General features: G+C 34.1%; 1 protein-coding gene across 4 annotated transcripts in view; it reads right to left on the bottom strand.

The window, feature by feature from the left end:
- LOC139752051 (uncharacterized) overlaps positions 1-20,876 on the bottom strand; it is a 233,328-nt gene that overhangs the window by 19,369 nt on the left and 193,083 nt on the right. Inside the window, exon 6 of one of the 4 annotated variants that reach the window (XM_071667872.1) lies at positions 9,062-17,304. The exons of the other annotated variants lie outside the window; for them this stretch is intronic. Within the exon in view, the coding sequence (XP_071523973.1) occupies positions 15,130-17,304 (2,175 nt within the window). The 3' untranslated portion in view covers positions 9,062-15,129. Of the gene's footprint in view, positions 1-9,061; positions 17,305-20,876 lie in introns of those variants that run through there. 4 annotated transcript variants of the gene reach the window in all.

Raw genomic sequence — 20,876 nt, forward strand, 5'->3', positions numbered from 1 at the left:
CCTTGTACGTGTGTTGAATGACAATCTTTGGTTATAACCTTAAGATTCGTGTAATTATTCGAGTAATTATTATATGAATATAATTAATTATGATTAATATTAAATATGTGGTTAAGCGCTCAATTTTACGAAATGCAATCTTTTGACTCGATATCCTTAATCACCATATAGAATACCACATATACCCTGTGTTTCATTAAAATCTGAAGAACTTGAAAATCTGAGCAAAATATTACCCTAGGCTATGGCCTAGGATTTTTCTTGATTTTTTTGAAAAAATAGATTTTCCTGAAAATTTCAGCATAGATCTTTGTACGTGTGTTGAATGACTATCTTTGGTTATAAACTTAAGATTCGTGTAATTAGTCGAGTAATTAGCATTTTAATTTAATTATTTAATATTACATATGTGGTTAAGCGCTCAATTTTACGAAATGCAGTCTTTTGACTCGATATCCTTAATCACCATATAGAATACCACATATACCCTGAGTTTCATTAAAATCTGAAGAACTTGAAAATCTGAGCAAAATATTACCCCAGGCCTAGGATTTTTCTTGATTTTTTTGACAAAATAGATTTTCCTGAAAATTTCAGCATAGATCCTTGTACGTGTGTTGAATGACAATCTTTGGTTATAACCTTAAGATTCGTGTAATTAGTCGAGTAATTATTATATTAATATAATTAATTATGATTAATATTAAATATGTGGTTAAGCGCTCAATTTTACGAAATGCAGTCTTTTGACTCGATATCCTTAATCACCATATAGAATACCACATATACCCTGAGTTTCATTAAAATCTGAAGAACTTGAAAATCTGAGCAAAATATTACCCAAGGCCTAGGATTTTTCTTGATTTTTTTGAAAAAATAAATTTTCCTGAAAATTTCAGCATAGATCCTTGTACGTGTGTTGAATGACAATCTTTGGTTATAACCTTAAGATTCGTGTAATTAGTCGAGTAATTAGCATATTAATATAATTAATTATAATTAATATTAAATATGTGGTTAAGCGCTCAATTTTACGAAATGCATTCTTTTGACTCGATATCCTTAATCACCATATAGAATACCACATATACCCTGAGTTTCATTAAAATCTGAAGAACTTGAAAATCTGAGCAAAATATTACCCCAGGCTATAGCCTAGGATTTTTCTTGATTTTTTTGACAAAATGGATTTTCCTGAAATATTCAGCATAGATCCTTGTACGTGTGTTGAATGACAATCTTTATTTATAACCTTAAGATTCGTGTAATTAGTCGAGTAATTATTATATTAATATAATTAATTATAATTAACATTAGATATGTGGTTAAGCGCTCAGTTTTACGAAATGCAGTCTTTTGACTCGATATCCTTAATCACCATATAGAATACCACATATACCCTGAGTTTCATTGAAATCTGAAGAACTTGAATATCTAAGCAAAATATTAACCCAGGCTATAGCCTAGGATTTTTCTTGATTTTTTTGAAAAAATAGATTTTCCTGAAAATTTCAGCATAGATCCTTTTACGTGTGTTGAATGACAATCTTTGGTTATAACCTTAACATTTGTGTAATTAATTGAGTAATTAGCATATTAATATAATTAATTATAATTAATATTAAATATGTGGTTAAGCGCTCAATTTTACGAAATGCAGGCTTTTGACTCGATATCCTTAATCACCATATAGAATACCACATATACCCTGAGTTTCATTAAAATCTGAAGAACTTGAAAATCTGAGCAAAATATTACCCAGGCTATAGCCTAGGATTTTTCTTGATTTTTTTGAAAAAATAGATTTTCCTGAAAATTTCAGCATAGATCTTTGTACGTGTGTTGAATGACTATCTTTGGTTATAAACTTAAGATTCGTGTAATTAGTCGAGTAATTAGCATTTTAATTTAATTATTTATTATTAAATATGTGGTTAAGCGCTCAATTTTACGAAATGCAGTCTTTTGACTCGATATCCTTAATCACCATATAGAATACCACATATACCCTGAGTTTCATTAAAATCTGAAGAACTTGAAAATCTGAGCAAAATATTACCCAAGGCTATAGCCTAGGATTTTTCTTGATTTTTTTGAAAAAAAAGGATTTTTCTTGATTTTTTTGAAAAAATAGATTTTCCTGAAAATTTCAGCATAGATCCTTGTACTTGTGTTGAATGACAATCTTTGGTTATAACCTTAAGATTCGTGTAATTAGTCGAGTAATTAGCATATTAATATAATTGATTATAATTAATATTAAGTATGTGGTTAAGCGCTCAATTTTACGAAATGCAGTCTTTTGACTCGATATCCTTATTCACCATATAGAATACCACATATACCCTGAGTTTCATTAAAATCTTAAGAACTTGAAAATCTGAGCAAAATATAACCCAAGGCCTAGGATTTTTCTTGATTTTTTTGAAAAAATAGATTTTCCTGAAAATTTCAGCATAGATCCTTGTACGTGTGTTGAATGACAATCTTTGGTTATAACCTTAAGATTCGTGTAATTAGTCGAGTAATTATTATATGAATATAATTAATTATGATTAATATTAAATATGTGGTTAAGCGCTCAATTTTACGAAATGCAATCTTTTGACTCGATATCCTTAATCACCATATAGAATACCACATATACCCTGAGTTTCATTAAAATCTGAAGAACTTGAAAATCTGAGCAAAATATTACCCTAGGATTTTTCTTGATTTTTTGAAAAAATAGATTTTCCTGAAAATTTCAGCATAGATCCTTGTACGTGTGTTGAATGACAATCTTTGGTTATAACCTTAAGATTCGTGTAATTAGTCCAGTAATTAGCATATTAATATAATTAATTATAATTAATATTAAATATGTGGTTAAGCGCTCAATTTTACGAAATGCAGTCTTTTGACTCGATATCCTTAATCACCATATAGAATACCACATATACCCTGAGTTTCATTAAAATCTGAAGAACTTGAAAATCTGAGCAAAATATTACCCTAGGCTATAGCCTAGGATTTTTCTTGATTTTTTTGACAAAATAGATTTTCCTGAAAATTTCAGCATAGATCCTTGTACGTGTGTTGAATGACAATCTTTGGTTATAACCTTAAGATTCGTGTAATTAGTCGAGTAATTATTATATTGATATAATTAATTATAATTAACATTAGATATGTGGTTAAGCGCTCAATTTTACGAAATGCAGTCTTTTGACTCGATATCCTTAATCACCATATAGAATACCACATATACCCTGAGTTTCATTGAAATCTGAAGAACTTGAATATCTAAGCAAAATATTAACCCAGGCTATAGCCTAGGATTTTTCTTGATTTTTTTGAAAAAAATAGATTTTCCTGAAAATTTCAGCATAGATCCTTGTACGTGTGTTGAATGACAATCTTTGGTTATAACCTTAAGATTCGTGTAATTAGTCGAGTAATTAGCATATTAATATAATTAATTATAATTAATATTAAATATGTGGTTAAGCGCTCAATTTTACGAAATGCAGGCTTTTGACTCGATATCCTTAATCACCATATAGAATACCACATATACCCTGAGTTTCATTAAAATCTGAAGAACTTGAAAATCTGAGCAAAATATTACCCTAGGCTATGGCCTAGGATTTTTCTTGATTTTTTTGAAAAAATAGATTTTCCTGAAAATTTCAGCATAGATCCTTGTACGTGTGTTGAATGACAATCTTTGGTTATAACCTTAAGATTCGTGTAATTAGTCGAGTAATTATTATATTAATATAATTAATTATAATTAACATTAGATATGTGGTTAAGCGCTCAATTTTACGAAATGCAGTCTTTTGACTCGATATCCTTAATCACCATATAGAATACCACATATACCCTGAGTTTCATTAAAATCTGAAGAACTTGAAAATCTGAGCAAAATATTACCCAGGCTATAGCCTAGGATTTTTCTTGATTTTTTTGAAAAAATAGATTTTCCTGAAAATTTCAGCATAGATCCTTGTACGTGTGTTGAATGACAATCTTTGGTTATAACCTTAACATTCGTGTAATTAGTCGAGTAATTAGCATATTAATATAATTTATTATAATTAATATTAAATATGTGGTTAAGCGCTCAATTTTACGAAATGCAGTCTTTTGACTCGATATCCTTAATCACCATATAGAATACCACATATACCCTGAGTTTCATTAAAATCTGAAGAACTTGAAAATCTGAGCAAAATATAACCTAGGATTTTTCTTGATTTTTTTGAAAAAATAGATTTTCCTGAAAATTTCAGCATAGATCCTTGTACTTGTGTTGAATGACAATCTTTGGTTATAACCTTAAGATTCGTGTAATTAGTCGAGTAATTAGCATATTAATATAATTAACTATAATTAATATTAAATATGTGGTTAAGCGCTCAATTTTACGAAATGCAGTCTTTTGACTCGATATCCTTAATCACCATATAGAATACCACATATACCCTGAGTTTCATTAAAATCTGAAGAACTTGAAAATCTGAGCAAAATATTACCCAAGGCCTAGGATTTTTCTTGATTTTTTTGATTTTTGAAAAAATAGATTTTCCTGAAAATTTCAGCATAGATCCTGGAACGTGTGTTGAATGACTATCTTTGGTTATAACCTTAAGATTCGTGTAATTAGTCGAGTAAATAGCATATTAATATAATTAATTATAATTAATATTAAATCTGTGGTTAAGCTCTCAATTTTACGAAATGCAGTCTTTTGACTCGATATCCTTAATCACCATATAGAATACCACAAATACCCTGAGTTTCATTAAAATCTTAAGAACTTGAAAATCTGAGCAAAATATTACCCAAGCTATAGCCTAGGATTTTTCTTGAATTTTTTGAAAAAATAGATTTTCCTGAAAATTTCAGCATAGATCCTTGTACGTGTGTTGAATGACAATCTTTGGTTATAACCTTAAGATTCGTGTAATTAGTCGAGTAATTATTATATGAATATAATTAATTATAATTAATATTAAATATGTGGTTAAGCTCTCAATTTTACGAAATGCAGTCTTTTGACTCGATATCCTTAATCACCATATAGAATACCACATATACCCTGAGTTTCATTAAAATCTGAAGAACTTGAAAATCTGAGCAAAATATTACCCAAGGTTATAGCCTAGGATTTTTCTTGATTTTTTTGAAAAAATATTTTCCTGAAAATTTCAGCATTGATTCTTGTACGTGTGTTGAATGACAATCTTTGGTTATAACCTTAAGATTCGTGTAATTAGTCGAGTAATTATTATATTAATATAATTAATTATAATTAATATTTGATATGTGGTTAAGCGCTCAATTTTACGAAATGCAGTCTTTTGACTCGATATCCTTAATCACCATATAGAATACCACATATACCCTGAGTTTCATTGAAATCTGAAGAACTTGAAAATCTAAGCAAAATATTACCCAAGGATATTACCCTAGGATTTTTCTTGATTTTTTTCAAAAAATAGATTTTCCTGAAATTTTCAGCATAGATCCTTGTACGTGTGTTGAATGACAATCTTTGGTTATAACCTTAAGATTCGTGTAATTAGTCGAGTAATTATTATATTAATATAATTGATTATAATTAATATTAAATCTGTGGTTAAGCGCTCAATTTTACGAAATGCAGTCTTTTGACTCGATATCCTTAATCACCATATAGAATACCACATATACCCTGAGTTTCATTAAAATCTGAAGAACTTGAAAATCTGAGCAAAATATTACCCCAGGCTATAGCCTAGGATTTTTCTTGATTTTTTTGAAAAAATAGATTTTCCTGAAAATTTCAGCATAGATCTTTGTACGTGTGTTGAATGACTATCTTTGGTTATAAACTTAAGATTCGTGTAATTAGTCGAGTAATTAGCATTTTAATTTAATTATTTATTAATATTAAATATGTGGTTAAGCGCTCAATTTTACGAAATGCAGTCTTTTGACTCGATATCCTTAATCACCATATAGAATACCACATATACCCTGAGTTTCATTAAAATCTGAAGAACTTGAAAATCTGAGCAAAATATTACCCTAGGATTTTTCTTGATTTTTTTGAAAAAATAGATTTTCCTGAAAATTTCAGCATAGATCCTTGTACGTGTGTTCCTGGCATATCAAGTGATAGTTTGATATTGTCTTTTAAGGGTAGACTTGCACTTACACTGCAACTTACCAGCTCAACAGGAATGCCTGTGGAGTGGCAAAGATTTTGGCAGCAATGTTTTAAATTCCAAACTGATGTATGATTCTATCTCTTATCCTGAGATCTCACTAGAAAAAGTATGCATCACAGTCACCCATAAACAGTCAAAGAAAGTGTTATTACATTTGGGCTCTACTGCAATCAAATCTATCCCCAGATTATATCTAAGTGAATATAAGGTAATTTTCTTGTCACTCTTATGTACAAAATTTGTAAAAATGATATATAAATGCATAGATATTTCATACATAAAATACATAAAAATTTGTAAACGATACATGTGGGATGTGTAAAAATCACGGATGGAAAGTAAACCATAGAGTGTCTAACATGGTTAGGAGCATATTTAGAGAAATCAATCCGAGAAAAAACTCAAAATCATCATTATTAATTTTCATTTATTTTACTTTGTCGCTGTCTCCCGTGTTAGCGAGGTAGCGCAGGGAAACAGATGAAAAATGGCCCAACCTACCCACATACACATGTATATATATACACGTCCACACACGCAAATATACATACCTATACATCTCAACGTATACATATATATACACACACAGACATATACATATATACACATGTACATAATTCATACTGTCTGCTTTATTCATTCCCATCGCCACCCCTCCACACATGAAATAACAACCCCTTCCCCCCGCATGTGCAGTAGCGCTAGGAAAAGACAATAAAGGCCACATTCGTTCACACTCAGTCTCTAGCTGTCATGTATAATGCACCGAAACCACAGCTCCCTTTCACATCCAGGCCCCACAGAACTTTCCATGGTTTACACCAGATGCTTCACATGCCCTGGTTCAAAATCATCATATACTACCATAAATAAGAAGCACCCATACTGCCAGCCAGGGACATCCCCCAATCAGCTCATTATCCCTTACACCATTGTAGAGGTGAAAATTTACACCCCCTCCCCAACGTATGTCTGACTTCTGTTCTGACTGACTGGTCAGATCTAGAAATGGACAAAAGTCGAATGCATGTCAGCATGGCATGGTGAATTTGTATACTTGCAGAGCATTCTTTCATCCTACTCAATTTCTATCATGATTATCTCATTTTCTCTTAACCAGCTTTATTATATGATTCTGTAGTTTCTTTTTCCCTTTTACTTAAGATTCTCTAATTCATATTTCATTTTCATTTTCAAATTTATATTTTTTTCAGTCATGTGTACGGATGGTCATAAGTCACATTGGTTGTAAGTAGGGCATCAGGTGTACCAATTTTTTGGTACTTACTCTAATAACATATTAAAGGGGAAATTTTTCTTATGTTTTTCTAATATTTGTACACTAAGTGAGCTTCATTTCAGACATACGCCACAGTTTAAGGAATAATCCACAGGCTATGGCTACCCTGGATATTTAGTGTGCCCTCAGAACACCATTTTCAATGAGTGAAAATAAAAATCCTTACTTCTTTTTTGTCTATCCACTTTAAAGAGTTTTTCTGTAAAATAATGATATGTGAATATATCAATACAGTAACATGTTACTTACAAGTGTGGTGAGCTTACCAAACATATTAAAGTTTAGACTGTAGGAATGCAAACCATTTGATGCATTCTTCCTAATGGCACAACATGTACACATCTAATTCTGCAATCATTCTTTTGTAAAGTCTTCCTTACCCAAACAAATATTCCACTTCTTACCTCTAATGCTACAATACCAAAAGCCTTGTATCTCTCACTTCTTACCTCTAATGCTAATACCAAAAGCCATGTATCTCTCACTATCATTTTCAGTCACTTCTATCATTTTCAGTCAGTCTCTTTGTCACATTCTCTCCTTGTTTGTCACCAACCATCCCTCTGAGTTAACCATCTCACATTTGTTCCTCATACATGCCTCTCATTAACATTTGTGTACATCCTTCCAAAACAGCTTGTTACTCTAATTTCTGTTTTTTTCTTTACCCTAATTCTCTTTCCTTTTATTTATATTCATATTTATGATTTTTCTATTCAGGAATTATGTTGTAGATCAAGGGTCACTAACCTTTCATACAGAAGGCCTACTGTAAAATTTGATAAAAAGGCAGTGAGTACCACAGCAAGTTCTGAAATTACTTTAAAATGTGTATCTATTTTCAATGAACAAGGAAAAAGGCAAAATTTATATTACGGTCACATCGCATATATTTAGAAAAACAGACCATTATGCTTACTGACAAACATTACTCGTATTTCACATGACAGTAAGTTTCTGCCAACTTGTCTTAATCTGAGATGTAAGGCAAGGTGGCAGTTTGTAAAAAATCACCAATATGAAAATCTGTCAGCCTTCACTTGTAATTTGAAAGAGAAGATATTATGAACTTTGAAACTATTGCTCCTGACTTACATTACTATAATCATATGTTAATCAATAAAATAATACATTTTTTTAACATTATGGTAAAAATTTCTTTGATAACATGAAATGAATACTTCTATCAGGTGCATGAAACATCAAGCAAATAAACAAAAAATTCAAAGGCAATAACCATAACAATGTTTCACAGCAAAATTGCTGTTACAGATGACTTGAGCAACATAAATCAAAGAATTGAAGAAATCGAATATTTCAATAATTTCAAATGGCATGCCATTGTGGTTGTTACAGACCACCTCACTTAAGAGCTCACAGCAGTGAACAACAGTTATTGCTCTGCAATGTCAGTCTCACGCATTTCCATCATTTGTCACTGTGTGCATCATTTTTTAACTGATAATAAAGGTCAATTGTTAAAACCCAATAAAACCATAACACCCATTTAGTAATAGTTGTGTCTATGGCAGGAGAAATACAGGATAATCAACCTTAAAAAGAAATTAGATGTATTATGGTATTCTCAAGCTGGACAATGGGCTGTTGATATCACTAGATATCAACAGCAAGAACAATTCATATTCATGCTGAGAAAATCAAAAATTGTGCTCAAAAAGATATACCAAAAAGATATACTGAAAAACATGAAAGGACTTTTAAGTGTTTGGACTTTAAAAAAAATCACCAGAATATGCTTCTTAGCACATACAGAAAAAGATTTTGGTTAGATATGGAAACTTTTGGCACTGCTAATGATTAGTCAACATCTTAGGAGGTGCAGTTGTCTACATATCAGAATGAGGAGTGAAGCTGTTACTGTTGACCATGAAGCATCCAGAAATTGTCCTAACGATTTTGAAACAATGGCCATCATAAGTAAAATGATCTAAACAGACTGTAGCTCTGCAGCTAACAGGGTAATAATGAACACATATAAATTGCTACAATGAATAATTTCATCAGAAGAAAGAGAAACTTGTCCAACAATCTTTGGATATATTTTTCATATAAATCAGAAAAAAGTCAGAAAAACTCCAGTATCCTTCAATAAATACTCCAACAGTTTCTTCCTCAAAAGAAGATACAGACAAGCCTCTACCGATGTTTGATTAACTCAATCTCTCCTCATCCCATGTCACCCCAGCAAGCCTCTTCTGTTATAGCTACAGAAACATTGTAGAACATATTATCCTGTATTTCATATTTTGACATAAAGAAAGAAAGAGTAAGAAGATCTATATGTCAGAAGTAGAAGAAGCAAGAGAGAAAGGGAATAAAAAGGACATGGAAGGATGGAATGAAACAGGCAGTAAGGTATTGTGGTCTGAACATTCAGAAGGATGAGAGGCATGCATGAGAATGACTGAAATGGAGTGATGTATAAAGGGGGTGACATGCTGTCAATGACCTGAACCATAGTATATGAAGTGGTCTGGAAAACAACAGAATGGTCTGTGGTTTTCCTGTGGATGGTAGGCTGTAGTTTTGTTGCTTTATACAAAATAGCTAGAGAGTGGATGGTTGAGCAAATAAGGCCATGGCTCATCTGTTCTTGGCACTACCTTGCTATTGTAGGAAATAAAAAAATTATGAAAAATCTGGACTGTTATCAAACTTTCCCTGCAGAAGTGTTAATGTCCACTGTACAATCAGTGAGCAGATTACTGTGTACTCAAATATTCATAAACTAATTCCATGAGTTTGCTATTTACATGAGTTTACATGAGAAAAACAGACAACAGGCCTGACTGGCCCACGAATGAGTTGTCTGAAAAAAAGAAAAAAGATATAACTTGACTAAAAAAAAAAAATCCGCACAGTAGTTTTTAAAGCTATCACCAACTCACTGCTGCTGCGCATTAGCCTTCTAGTGTCCCCACTACCGCTGTCTTTCATATGTTACTTCTGGCGTTTTTCTCAGATTATACCTGAATTCATAAAACAATTGTCTGAATGATTTTTGAAGGTCTCTATAGTTTTAGCAATCACTATGTCTGACATCAATTTATTCCAGTGCTCAACACACCTATAGAAAAAGAAGCTTTTTCTCATGTCCATACTACAGTTTTTAGCTTTTTTTTATTCCACTCATTCTAGTAACTGCATTTTCTTGCATTTGAAAAAGATGCTCATGGTTTACTTTACCAAACTTCTTCAGAATTTTGAACACTTGGGTTAAGTTGCTGAGAAGCCTGTGTTTTTTTAAGAGAGAAGAGATCCAATCATTTTAGACTGTCTTCATATGCCAGATTTCTAAGGGATGGGATAAATTTTGTTGCAAATGTTTGACTTGCTCTAACTTTTCCTCATTTTCTATAAAGTTTGGGGACCAAAACTGGACTGCATATTCAAGGTCTTATTGGAGAATTATGAAGTGTGAGCATTGTTTCTGATTTATAATCTATGTTCCTGGCCATGAAACCTAACATTTGGTTGCCTTTATTACTTGCTGCTTGACACTGTTTAGTGTAATTCAAATTATTTCAAATAACAACTCTAAGATCCTTTTTTTCCATTTACTCTAGTTAGAGAGTTTCTGAATAGTGTGTAGTCATAAAGTAAATTCCTGTCTCCAAATTGCATAACATTACACTTGTCTACATTAATCTTCATTTGCCATCTGTCTGACCACTCTGCTAGTAAGTTAAGATCTCTCTGAATCATTTCACAGTCTACCCTGTTTACAGCTCTACCTCCTTGTTTAGTATCATCAGCAAATTTGGAAATCTTAGATATGAGACTGAGTTCTAGGTCATTAATGTATATCATGTAGAGAATTGGGCCTGGGACTGACACCTGTGGCACACCACTTGTTACATTTAGCCAATCTGGGCTTTGCCATTTAATACTACATGCTGCTTTCTTCAAGTTTATATAAAAGTCTCTTGTGAGGTACTTAACTGAAAGCCTTTTGGAAATCTAAATATACTACATAAGATGGTAATTTTTCGTCCCAATTCTGGTAAGTAACATTAAAAAATTTCTAAACAAAACAATATACAAGTTAAGCCAGGGAAACACTGTTTACATTTGCTATACATTCCCTAACCAATGCTACTTCACTACAAAAGAGTACTGTCAGGCATTTGCAGTGAGAATGTGTGTTACTTTTAGAAGTATTTTTGTCACAAACAAATATGATCACTAAGGGTTTTCATCACTAATATCTATCATCTTGTAAAAGTGTCACAGCTTCACAAGTTATTACATAACTTGAGAACACAGATCTCATCCAAACTCTCTTAACACCTCCAAATATACTGTGCAGAGTACTGAAAAGAAATTGGGCTGTAGTCAGTACCACTGCATGAGAAACCATTATAAGCACTAATGGTTGTATTTTTCAAAAATCTAGGGGATGAGGTGGGAGGCTGAAGAATTTTGAACACATATTCCCAACTACAGGGAACAGAAAAAAATTACTGAGGTTTGTATGTCCCAGCTGTAGTGAATGGCTTGAGGTAAAAATAAGACAATATTGGTACAGTTTACATGTCAGCCCCAGCTAACTTTGGGATTCATTTCTGCAAATTGTGTCTCTAAGTGAAATGATTGTAACTGACTCTATTTTTTCCATAAAAACTACATTATTTTCCTTGGAATCTAACACTGGAATAATTTCCATGATACCAGTAAAGGCTGCAAGTTGATTTAAAGTACATTATAAAGTACCATATGAATCATATTATCAATAACATCAATGCTTGCCAGATATGATCATTTATCTTGCTTACAGAGATGGGCTGAGGTGGAAGGATGAGTGGAGAAGCCAGGTAGACAAAAGGGGCAGAACCTTCTGTGGATGAAACTGCAGGTGAACATCAAAGAGAAAGACTCTTGTGGGCTCTCTTGCTGCTCTAGTTTCATCTTGAAGAACATATTTAAAGACTGTTGGACTAATACTCTTTTCTTCTACTAATACACGTCTTTAAATTAATTCATGGCATCATTCTAGCCACTGGATACAGCAGTCTCTTCTTGGATCAACCATGTTGAAAGTAAGTATTTTCTTTCATAAGCTGGAAAGCCTACGAAATTCCTTTTAACATTACCACATATTGTTCTTACAGTCATGGGAAGTGAGCCAAGCACTCTCCCAATGTCTGCTGCTCATCATCATAATCTAAAGAGTTCAAAATCATTAATTTCATCTATTGTACAAAGCTTTTTCTTGGCTGTTTACTACTAATAGTACAAGACTCACTCTTGGGCATTTTTTACTCATGACTGGTAGATTACATATGTAAAGCATGATATATATGTTGCTGAGAATGTACTCCACGCACAGTTACAATGGCAGCATGAGGTGACTTAAAGGAGACACAGCAAAAAACACAACCAATGTTATACTTACAACATTGCACAAAGTAGTTTTCCTGGTACCCAATTCAAAATCAAGTCTGCTTCAAGTCTTTTACGAATTAGAGCAAATCTACTCCTTAACTGATAAGGGCATTATATCACAACTATGTTAATTTGAGAAACATTATATGAAGCCTACCTATGCATTTTAAGTAATACCTTAGTGAAAAAAAATTAACCAAAATTATCCCTTAGTGAGAAAAGCTTCAAATATGTTCATGATGTTAGGAGAAAGTAAATTTGCTGAAAGTTGTTTAACTAAAAGACACACTTCTCAGGAATGCATCTCAGAAATACAGTATGTATATCATACTTGCATGGACAAATGCCTCTTATGGATATTTTTATGCAGAAACTTAATCTTAAGAAATCAAAATTAGCTCACACCTTGAACCACTTCTTCCTTTACCTAGAGATTAGGAAGTTTGTTTACTGCACACAATAGCCTGAGCTACATTAGTCCTCCTATAGAAATATCACAAAAATAAAGTATAATAAAAATCCCTTCTTAGGGACTGATGATGGTACTTGTGTAAAAAAACAATGTGAGAAGAGATGTAAACAGAAGGTAATTAAACAAAAAACAAAGAAGTATCATAGTACTATAAAAACTTGGGAATCACAAAAGAGAGGATAAAATTGTTTTCAGTATCATTGTACCAAATTTTCTCATTTTGCATTTCTTCTGGCCATCTGATTTAAGTAAAGGTCCTTAAAAATATTGGCAAAAAAAATTCACTATTGATTTCTTAGTTGTGTGATTTTCATACATCAGTTTTACATGTGAATGCACTCTCGAACATGTAATTTACAAAATATGTTGCCCAGAAATTTCAAATTGAAATTTTTCAGTTTCATTGTTATCTGTGAAAGAAGCAAACCGGTAATACAAGAAAGTCCTCTATCTCTTCCATCAGATCTGGAGGCCCTGCAAGCACTCTTCTTTTACTAGGTATTAACCATGTGTTCAGTTAAAGATTTCTATAATAGACTCCAACACTCTAAAAAACTGCAAAACGTTTTATTATGCAAACTGCAGCTCAAACAGTGATAATAATCTAAGAGAAAATGTTTGTGACATGTCTGTCAGTGAAGCACCCATGAGCACTAAGTAGTAGAGAGGTCCATAATGCATTACGCATCCAAGCGTTTTGGAGTCATTTTTTTTAAATTTCTTAATCTCCTCACTTTGTTTTAGTATAAATTTTCACTTGTGCATTTTTGTTCCTTTAAATATTTAGCATTTCTTTTAGTAATTATTTGTTCACTTCTATTTCTTCTACTGACCTGATAATGAAGTAAGAATAAATCCAGTACTTGCACCGAAAGTCTAACACGTTTTTCTTGGTATATGCCTTAGTCCTCATCTCAACATTCTTCAGTACATTACATATCAAATGACTAGTAAAAGGAAAAAATAATTTATAAAAAATACCCATTATTAATGAAGGATTAATTTAGCAACAAGAAGGTGACCCAAAGATCCATGCTTGTGCTTAAGTCCCCATGGGCACCTGTTTGGAGACCCCTGGTCTTCACTCTTTGCCTACCATTTATCATTTTCCAACTGATTCAGCTTTCCTGAATTAGTAACTATTTTCTTTCTCTCTCCCTCTTCAACCACCTTTCATAAATATTCATTACAAAACTGTACCATTCTTCCCACACCCTACACTTAAAGTGTGGCAGCCTCTAAAAACATACTCTTAAACTACCTCAACATCAGCTTAATCTCACATTGTACCATTTCAAATTCTCTGAGCTTCTCATTTAACTTTTATAAATTTTATTTTACAATTTCATCCCAAAACTTTTCAAACTCTATCACTGTTTTTTATTAACATTGCTGACTCTATACCATCCACAATAAATGGCTAACCATATTACTATCATATGATCTGTCAAACCCTTCAAACTCTCTCTTAGACTACATAACATGCACATTACAAATCATATTCTTTCTTACCAGAAATATTGTTTTTGTACACCCTTGCTTTCCTGTGCCATGTGTATTCATGAACATCTTCACGTCTGAATTCATATCTGCAACACTTAGCCCTGTTGAGGGGCATAATCCTTGCACTCTGAACAGAATTCTAATATATTTATCAACAAATATGAGATGTAACACTGACTTTTTTTCAGTAATAAAAGTACACTACACACTGAAGTTCAATATCTTAGGTATATTCAGTATATCTTTGTTCAATTATCAGTATACTGGTTGTCATAAACAACATAGACCACACCTCCCTGTTCTAATTCCAAGTGCTGATCTCTAACTGTGTCCTGTGCACTGCCTACAGAGGAAATCACTTCCCCACCCATTTCCATGGGTACCGTAATCTGCACAATCTCTGGTATATGTGTGTTTGTCTCCTCCAGAGTAGCTACTGTGGGCTCTCGTAAGCTAGGTTGATGCGGGTAGTGTCGCTGAGCCTGACTACGGTCTTCCTGACATTTTGGTCTACCTTGCTTGTAGTAAACACCAGGGTATTGAGCCTGGTGGTCATGCTCCATGTGACGCTTCAAGTATGAGGGAACACGAAATGATCTCCCACAAAGGGTACATTGGTGGGGCCTTTCTCCTGTATGTAATCGCTGATGGTATGTTAGGGAGACTTTACTTTTGTACCCTTTCTTACAAGTTGGGCACCAGTAATTTCTCTCCCCTTGGTGAACCCGTGACATGTGAATACGAAGGTCTGCTGGGGTAAGAAAACCCTTCTTACAAGTGCCACACATATGTTTCCTTACTTCCTCTCCCATATGAACACGTTTAACATGAAAGTGAAAGCTAGCCTTATTGTGGTACACTGCACCACAGACACCACATTCATATTTTTTCTCTTTTGTATGGAGATTCATGTGAATTTCAAGGTTTTTTATACTAATACCACAAATCTTACATGTCTGTAGTGAGCGACTATGGTTTCTCATGTGATATTTCCACTGAACCTTATGAGCAAATGACTCTCCACAGAGCTTACATCTAACAGGCCTCTTGTCATACCCTGCTTCTTTGGGATGTTTAAACTTAAGATGTGCTACATAAGTAGAATAATTTTTCAATGTGGTGGGACAATATTTGCAATTATAACCTTCAAGCTCAGGGTGCACACTTAGAAGGTGTCTCTTTAACTGATCTACCTGTCTGTACTTGAGTCTGCAGGCTGGGCACTGGTGAGTACCATACCTATGTCCCCATTTGTGTGATGCCAGCATCCGTTCTGTTCTAAATCTACGCTCACATTCATCACACTTAAAAGTGAATGCATCAGGATGCTCTCGATATTTGTGATGATAAAGTTGAGTAACAAACATGAAGCTTGCACGACACAAATTACATGCATGAGGCCTTGTTTCACCATCTGTTGTCTCTGAATCCTCATGTTCTGCCAAGTGTTTATCATAATCAAGAGCTATTACTTCCTTATCACAAAGCTCACATGTCCTGATAGCTCCTCGGCCATGTTCATGAGCCTGATGAGTTTCAAAAGTATCATAATTTCTAAATTCAGTGTTACAATCTTCACATACAATGATATAACCACTGCTGTGACAACAATCCAAGTGTGCTACCAAATGACTCCTAATAGAGAATCTAATGGGACACACAGGACAAATTATCACACCATTATAATGATGCACTAGATGACTCCTCAAAGATGCTGCATCCAGACACAATTCATGACATAGACCACACTGACGAGCAACACCCTCATGACATTTATCTAAATGATACTCCATGTTTACCTTACTGAAATCCACAATGCCACAAAAATTGCATTTATAAGTGGGTTTTTCTTCTCCATTATCTCTTCTTTTCACTCGACTTAAAGCACATACTTTTTCTTTGAATCTAATTGTATTTGGACTTTCATTACCAGCAAAGCCTGAAACTTTACTTTTCACGTTACTTGAGCCAGTAGGATCAATATTATCAACTTCTTTACTGACTGTACTACTATCATTAGTATTATCTACATCCATATTTGCCTCATGTAAATAGGTCATGTACTGTTGGTATGCACTGGCATTATGATCTTCTAAGTGCTGATCATAGGCCTCTTTCTCCTTAAATTCTAATTCACACCAGGAGCAGCTTAAATTCAACATCAATGGCATGTCATCTGCAGCTCCATCCTCCTCCATTTCCATGTGGATTTCTTCCATCCGTCGGTTTTGTGAGAAAGTACAGATACCAAACTCCAGTTCACTGGTATCAAAATCTGGGTGTTCATAGCGGACATGACGTCGCAGTTGGGAATGGAAGGAGAATGTGGTACTGCACACGGGGCAGGTAGGACGGCTGGAGGCAGTTGAGGCATCATCACCAATATCAGCACCCCCACCCCTCCTCAGGCACACTGCCTCTGCCTGGAAAGACCAAACAGTGGGCATCAATACCAGCCCCGTGTGCAACAACACTACTTCCCACTTTTTTATTTCAGCATTAAATACATTTTGTAGAGCAGTATAATATATGGTATTAGGAAGTTAATATGACAAAATGATGCTAATGAAGGAAAACTAATAATCAAATGAAATGTCAAATGCAATACCTTGTGCGACAGAAAAATTATTTAAACATGCTATAATGCTGTCAAAAATAATGAATATAAGCATGATAGTTTACTGTAATGATTCAGTACACATGTTAGCTTGAGATGAAAATTATTTGAACTGCAAATATAAATACAATGGTTGAAAATCTACTAGGAGGAGGTCAAATGTGAAGTAAGGGTGAACAAAACATAAGAAATAAAAATGCCTCATACAAATGCAGATATCAAGAATCTTAATCCTTGGCAATGTGGCCAACCTAATCCCTATATCAAAGTTGGCACTTTCCCTCTTTTGGAATCTTAAACAATAAACCTTGCTACATATTTCCTTTTCAGGGTTGCTATGAGAAGCATCAATAGTCCACAAAAAAATAATTCACTTGACATTTTCTAGTACTTTTTCAATATCACAAAGAAATATATTTTCTAGATCTTGCACTAAAATTTCTTGAAATCCATACTGGATAGAAAAAATGAAGTACATAAAAATGCTAAAAAGTGTTAAAATCTATCACCAATAAATAGTACATAAATTCACTCGACTAATTCCATAAACAACTAAAATCAATATCTATGAAAAAATATTAATACCATTATGTACCATATAACAATAATGTCTATATAAAAAGTGAAACATCTTGGAAAAGAGACAATTATTTGATAAATAACAGATTTGTTATTTTACCAACATTTTTTTTTTCAACTTCTACATTATGATAATGACAACAAAAACAGAGTACAGGTTATACCTCTCTAATCAGGTGCTCTGTGGTCCAGCAACTCCCATGGTCTGGCACATCATGAATCTGCCACCAGGGCAGCACTGTTAGCATTGCTATGGCACCAAAATCTGTTTACACTGCAGCCGAGCTAATTAACAGTCCTGGTAATTTCTTACAACCCTAGAACAAGTGTATAATGCTGACAAATCCACCCTGTATTTGTGTCGTATGCCATGAAAAAACCTTGCCCAAGATGTTGAGGGTAAGGGTTCCAAAGAGCAGGTAACAATTTTCTGCTGCAGCCATGCTGCAGGAACACACAAAACCAAGCTGATGGTAATTGGTAAGAGCATTCACCCAGGGGCCTTTAAAGGGGTCAATTTCTGTTTTCTGGCATTTCCTGTGGTGTGGCAATGGCTAGGTCCCAAGGTTGCCAGATTAAAGAGGAACAACCTGTATTACTGTATGTACATTATGAATTATTTACATCTAAATCTAACGAAAAATACTGCTAAGATCCTAAAATCTAAAACTGATACCTATACCTAAATATCAAATCTTTCATATCACTCAAATTCTGGTTAAATCAAGGAGGTCTTGGCATTAAAACATTCTGTCTTGTAGTCTTATAACATCTGTGTAAAGGAAGAGGTTTAGTTAAGCTGGCCGATAGAAAGAAGTGCTTTGAGGATGAACATGCAAGAGAGTGTGAAGTGTGCAAGGGATAGAGTAAATTGGAGCAGTCAGGTGTTTCCATCTCCCTATCACCCAATCATACATCTGAGGCATCATAATCGGTATTCATCAACATTCTCAAATTCACTGCCATCCTTAGACACCGCGAAAATGGCTCCAAATTCTACATCAGTTACAGCCCTCTTATCATTGCTACTCATGATTGATGGAGGAAAACCAAAACATATTGGAAATCATAACCACGAACATAAAAGCACCGTTTAGCAGCTTCTGTAAACCTCTGACCTATATCAGCACAGAAGGAAAAGTGAATCATAATAGCTATAGACTGATGATAAATAATTGCCAAATAATACTTCCTAAGTTTTCCCTGAGTGTTGTAGAAGGCAACTAAAAGGGGAGGGAGCTGGGGGCTGGAAATCTTCCCCTCTCGTTTCTTTTAATTTTCCAAAAGGGGAGCGGGGAAGGGGCCAAGTGAGGATATTTCCTTAAAGGCTCAATCCTCTATTCTTAGCACTACCTCGCTAATGCAGGAAATGGCAAATAGTAGGAAAAAAAGCAAAAAACATACAGTTGGCTTATCTATAATTCAAAAACACCAAAGTCAAGAGTTAAATGACATGGCAGTTAAATAAGTACTCACCCACTGCATAATCAGCTGATTGAATGTAACTTATTGAATGTAACTTAATACTATACTCTGTGTTGCTCACACTCTCAATCACTTTTGGCTTATAAAAGGATATAAAATATCCTTATGAATGTCGCTGTATAAAAAAAAAGTTGACTTACATAGGTATTTTAGCAGCTTCTTACAAAATAAGGTATATAACAGTACAGGGTGATCCATGTGGACTTGAATAAAATAAAAAAAAAACTGTGGGAATGTAGCAAGGAGCAGCAGAGCAATCATCTGTTGCAGGTGTTGTAATAAAACTGTGAAGTCTGTCATATGCAAGCATGGCCATTCCACTACCAGATGTATAAGCACCATCTGCTTCTAGATGTATGGGAAGCATAGCAGTGCAAGGGTGGCAGTAAATACAAAACAGCCAGTAAAGTGAGTCCAGTGGTTTGCTAAGTTTCAGAGTGTAACAGCAGTGCAGCATAAGTTTCGCTATATGTGTGGCGTGTTTGAAAAACACCAAAATCTGACTCCATAATGCAGTGGTAACAAACATTCGAAGAAATAAGAACCATCACTAAACAAATGCATGTGGTCATAAGTGTCAGCCTGAGATGGAAGCCATCACTGCTGCTGCAGTAACAAGAAGCCCAGGATGAGCCTCAGAAGATTGTTTTTGGAGGGTTGTATGCTATACACAAAATACCAATGCACTGTCCAGCAGCACTTAAAAAGGTACCGATGTCACAGGCAGTGTCTTCAAGCATTATGCAAACATGATTACCAAGAACAAATGACATTTGTGAGCTTTATATGCGAGCAAATGGAGATGGACATGAATTTTGTAAAGAGGTAGGTGGCAGTTCAGATGACACAACATTCTACGGCACAGGGTGAATACCCAGAGTTCAGATGACACAACATTCTATGGCACAGGGTGAATACCCATTATACTATCATATAAGCCACTGAAAATCCCTGTCACCAATGAACTTGAAAGGTCAAGCCCCAAGATTAAAATTTGGCATGGAGAGACTCACAACAAGGTGTATAGGCCCTTTATCTTTGCAAGAGGGACAATGCATTGGTAACCACACCTTGACATGTTGCAATAGTTCCCCATTCCACAACTGCAACATGAAATCCAAATGTGGCCTTTTTCTAGCAAGATAGAGCACCTACACACAGGTTATTGGAAATCAATGCTTTCCTGATCACCACACCCAATGATAACTGGAGTGGTCACAGTGGGCCTACTGACAGGCCTCAAATTCACTAGTGTTCATGCTGTGTGATTTCTTTGTGAAGAACACTGAGTATGCTTAAACACAAGGACAATGA

Source organism: Panulirus ornatus, chromosome 12, assembly GCF_036320965.1.
Source record: "Panulirus ornatus isolate Po-2019 chromosome 12, ASM3632096v1, whole genome shotgun sequence".
NCBI lineage: Eukaryota > Metazoa > Arthropoda > Malacostraca > Decapoda > Palinuridae > Panulirus > Panulirus ornatus.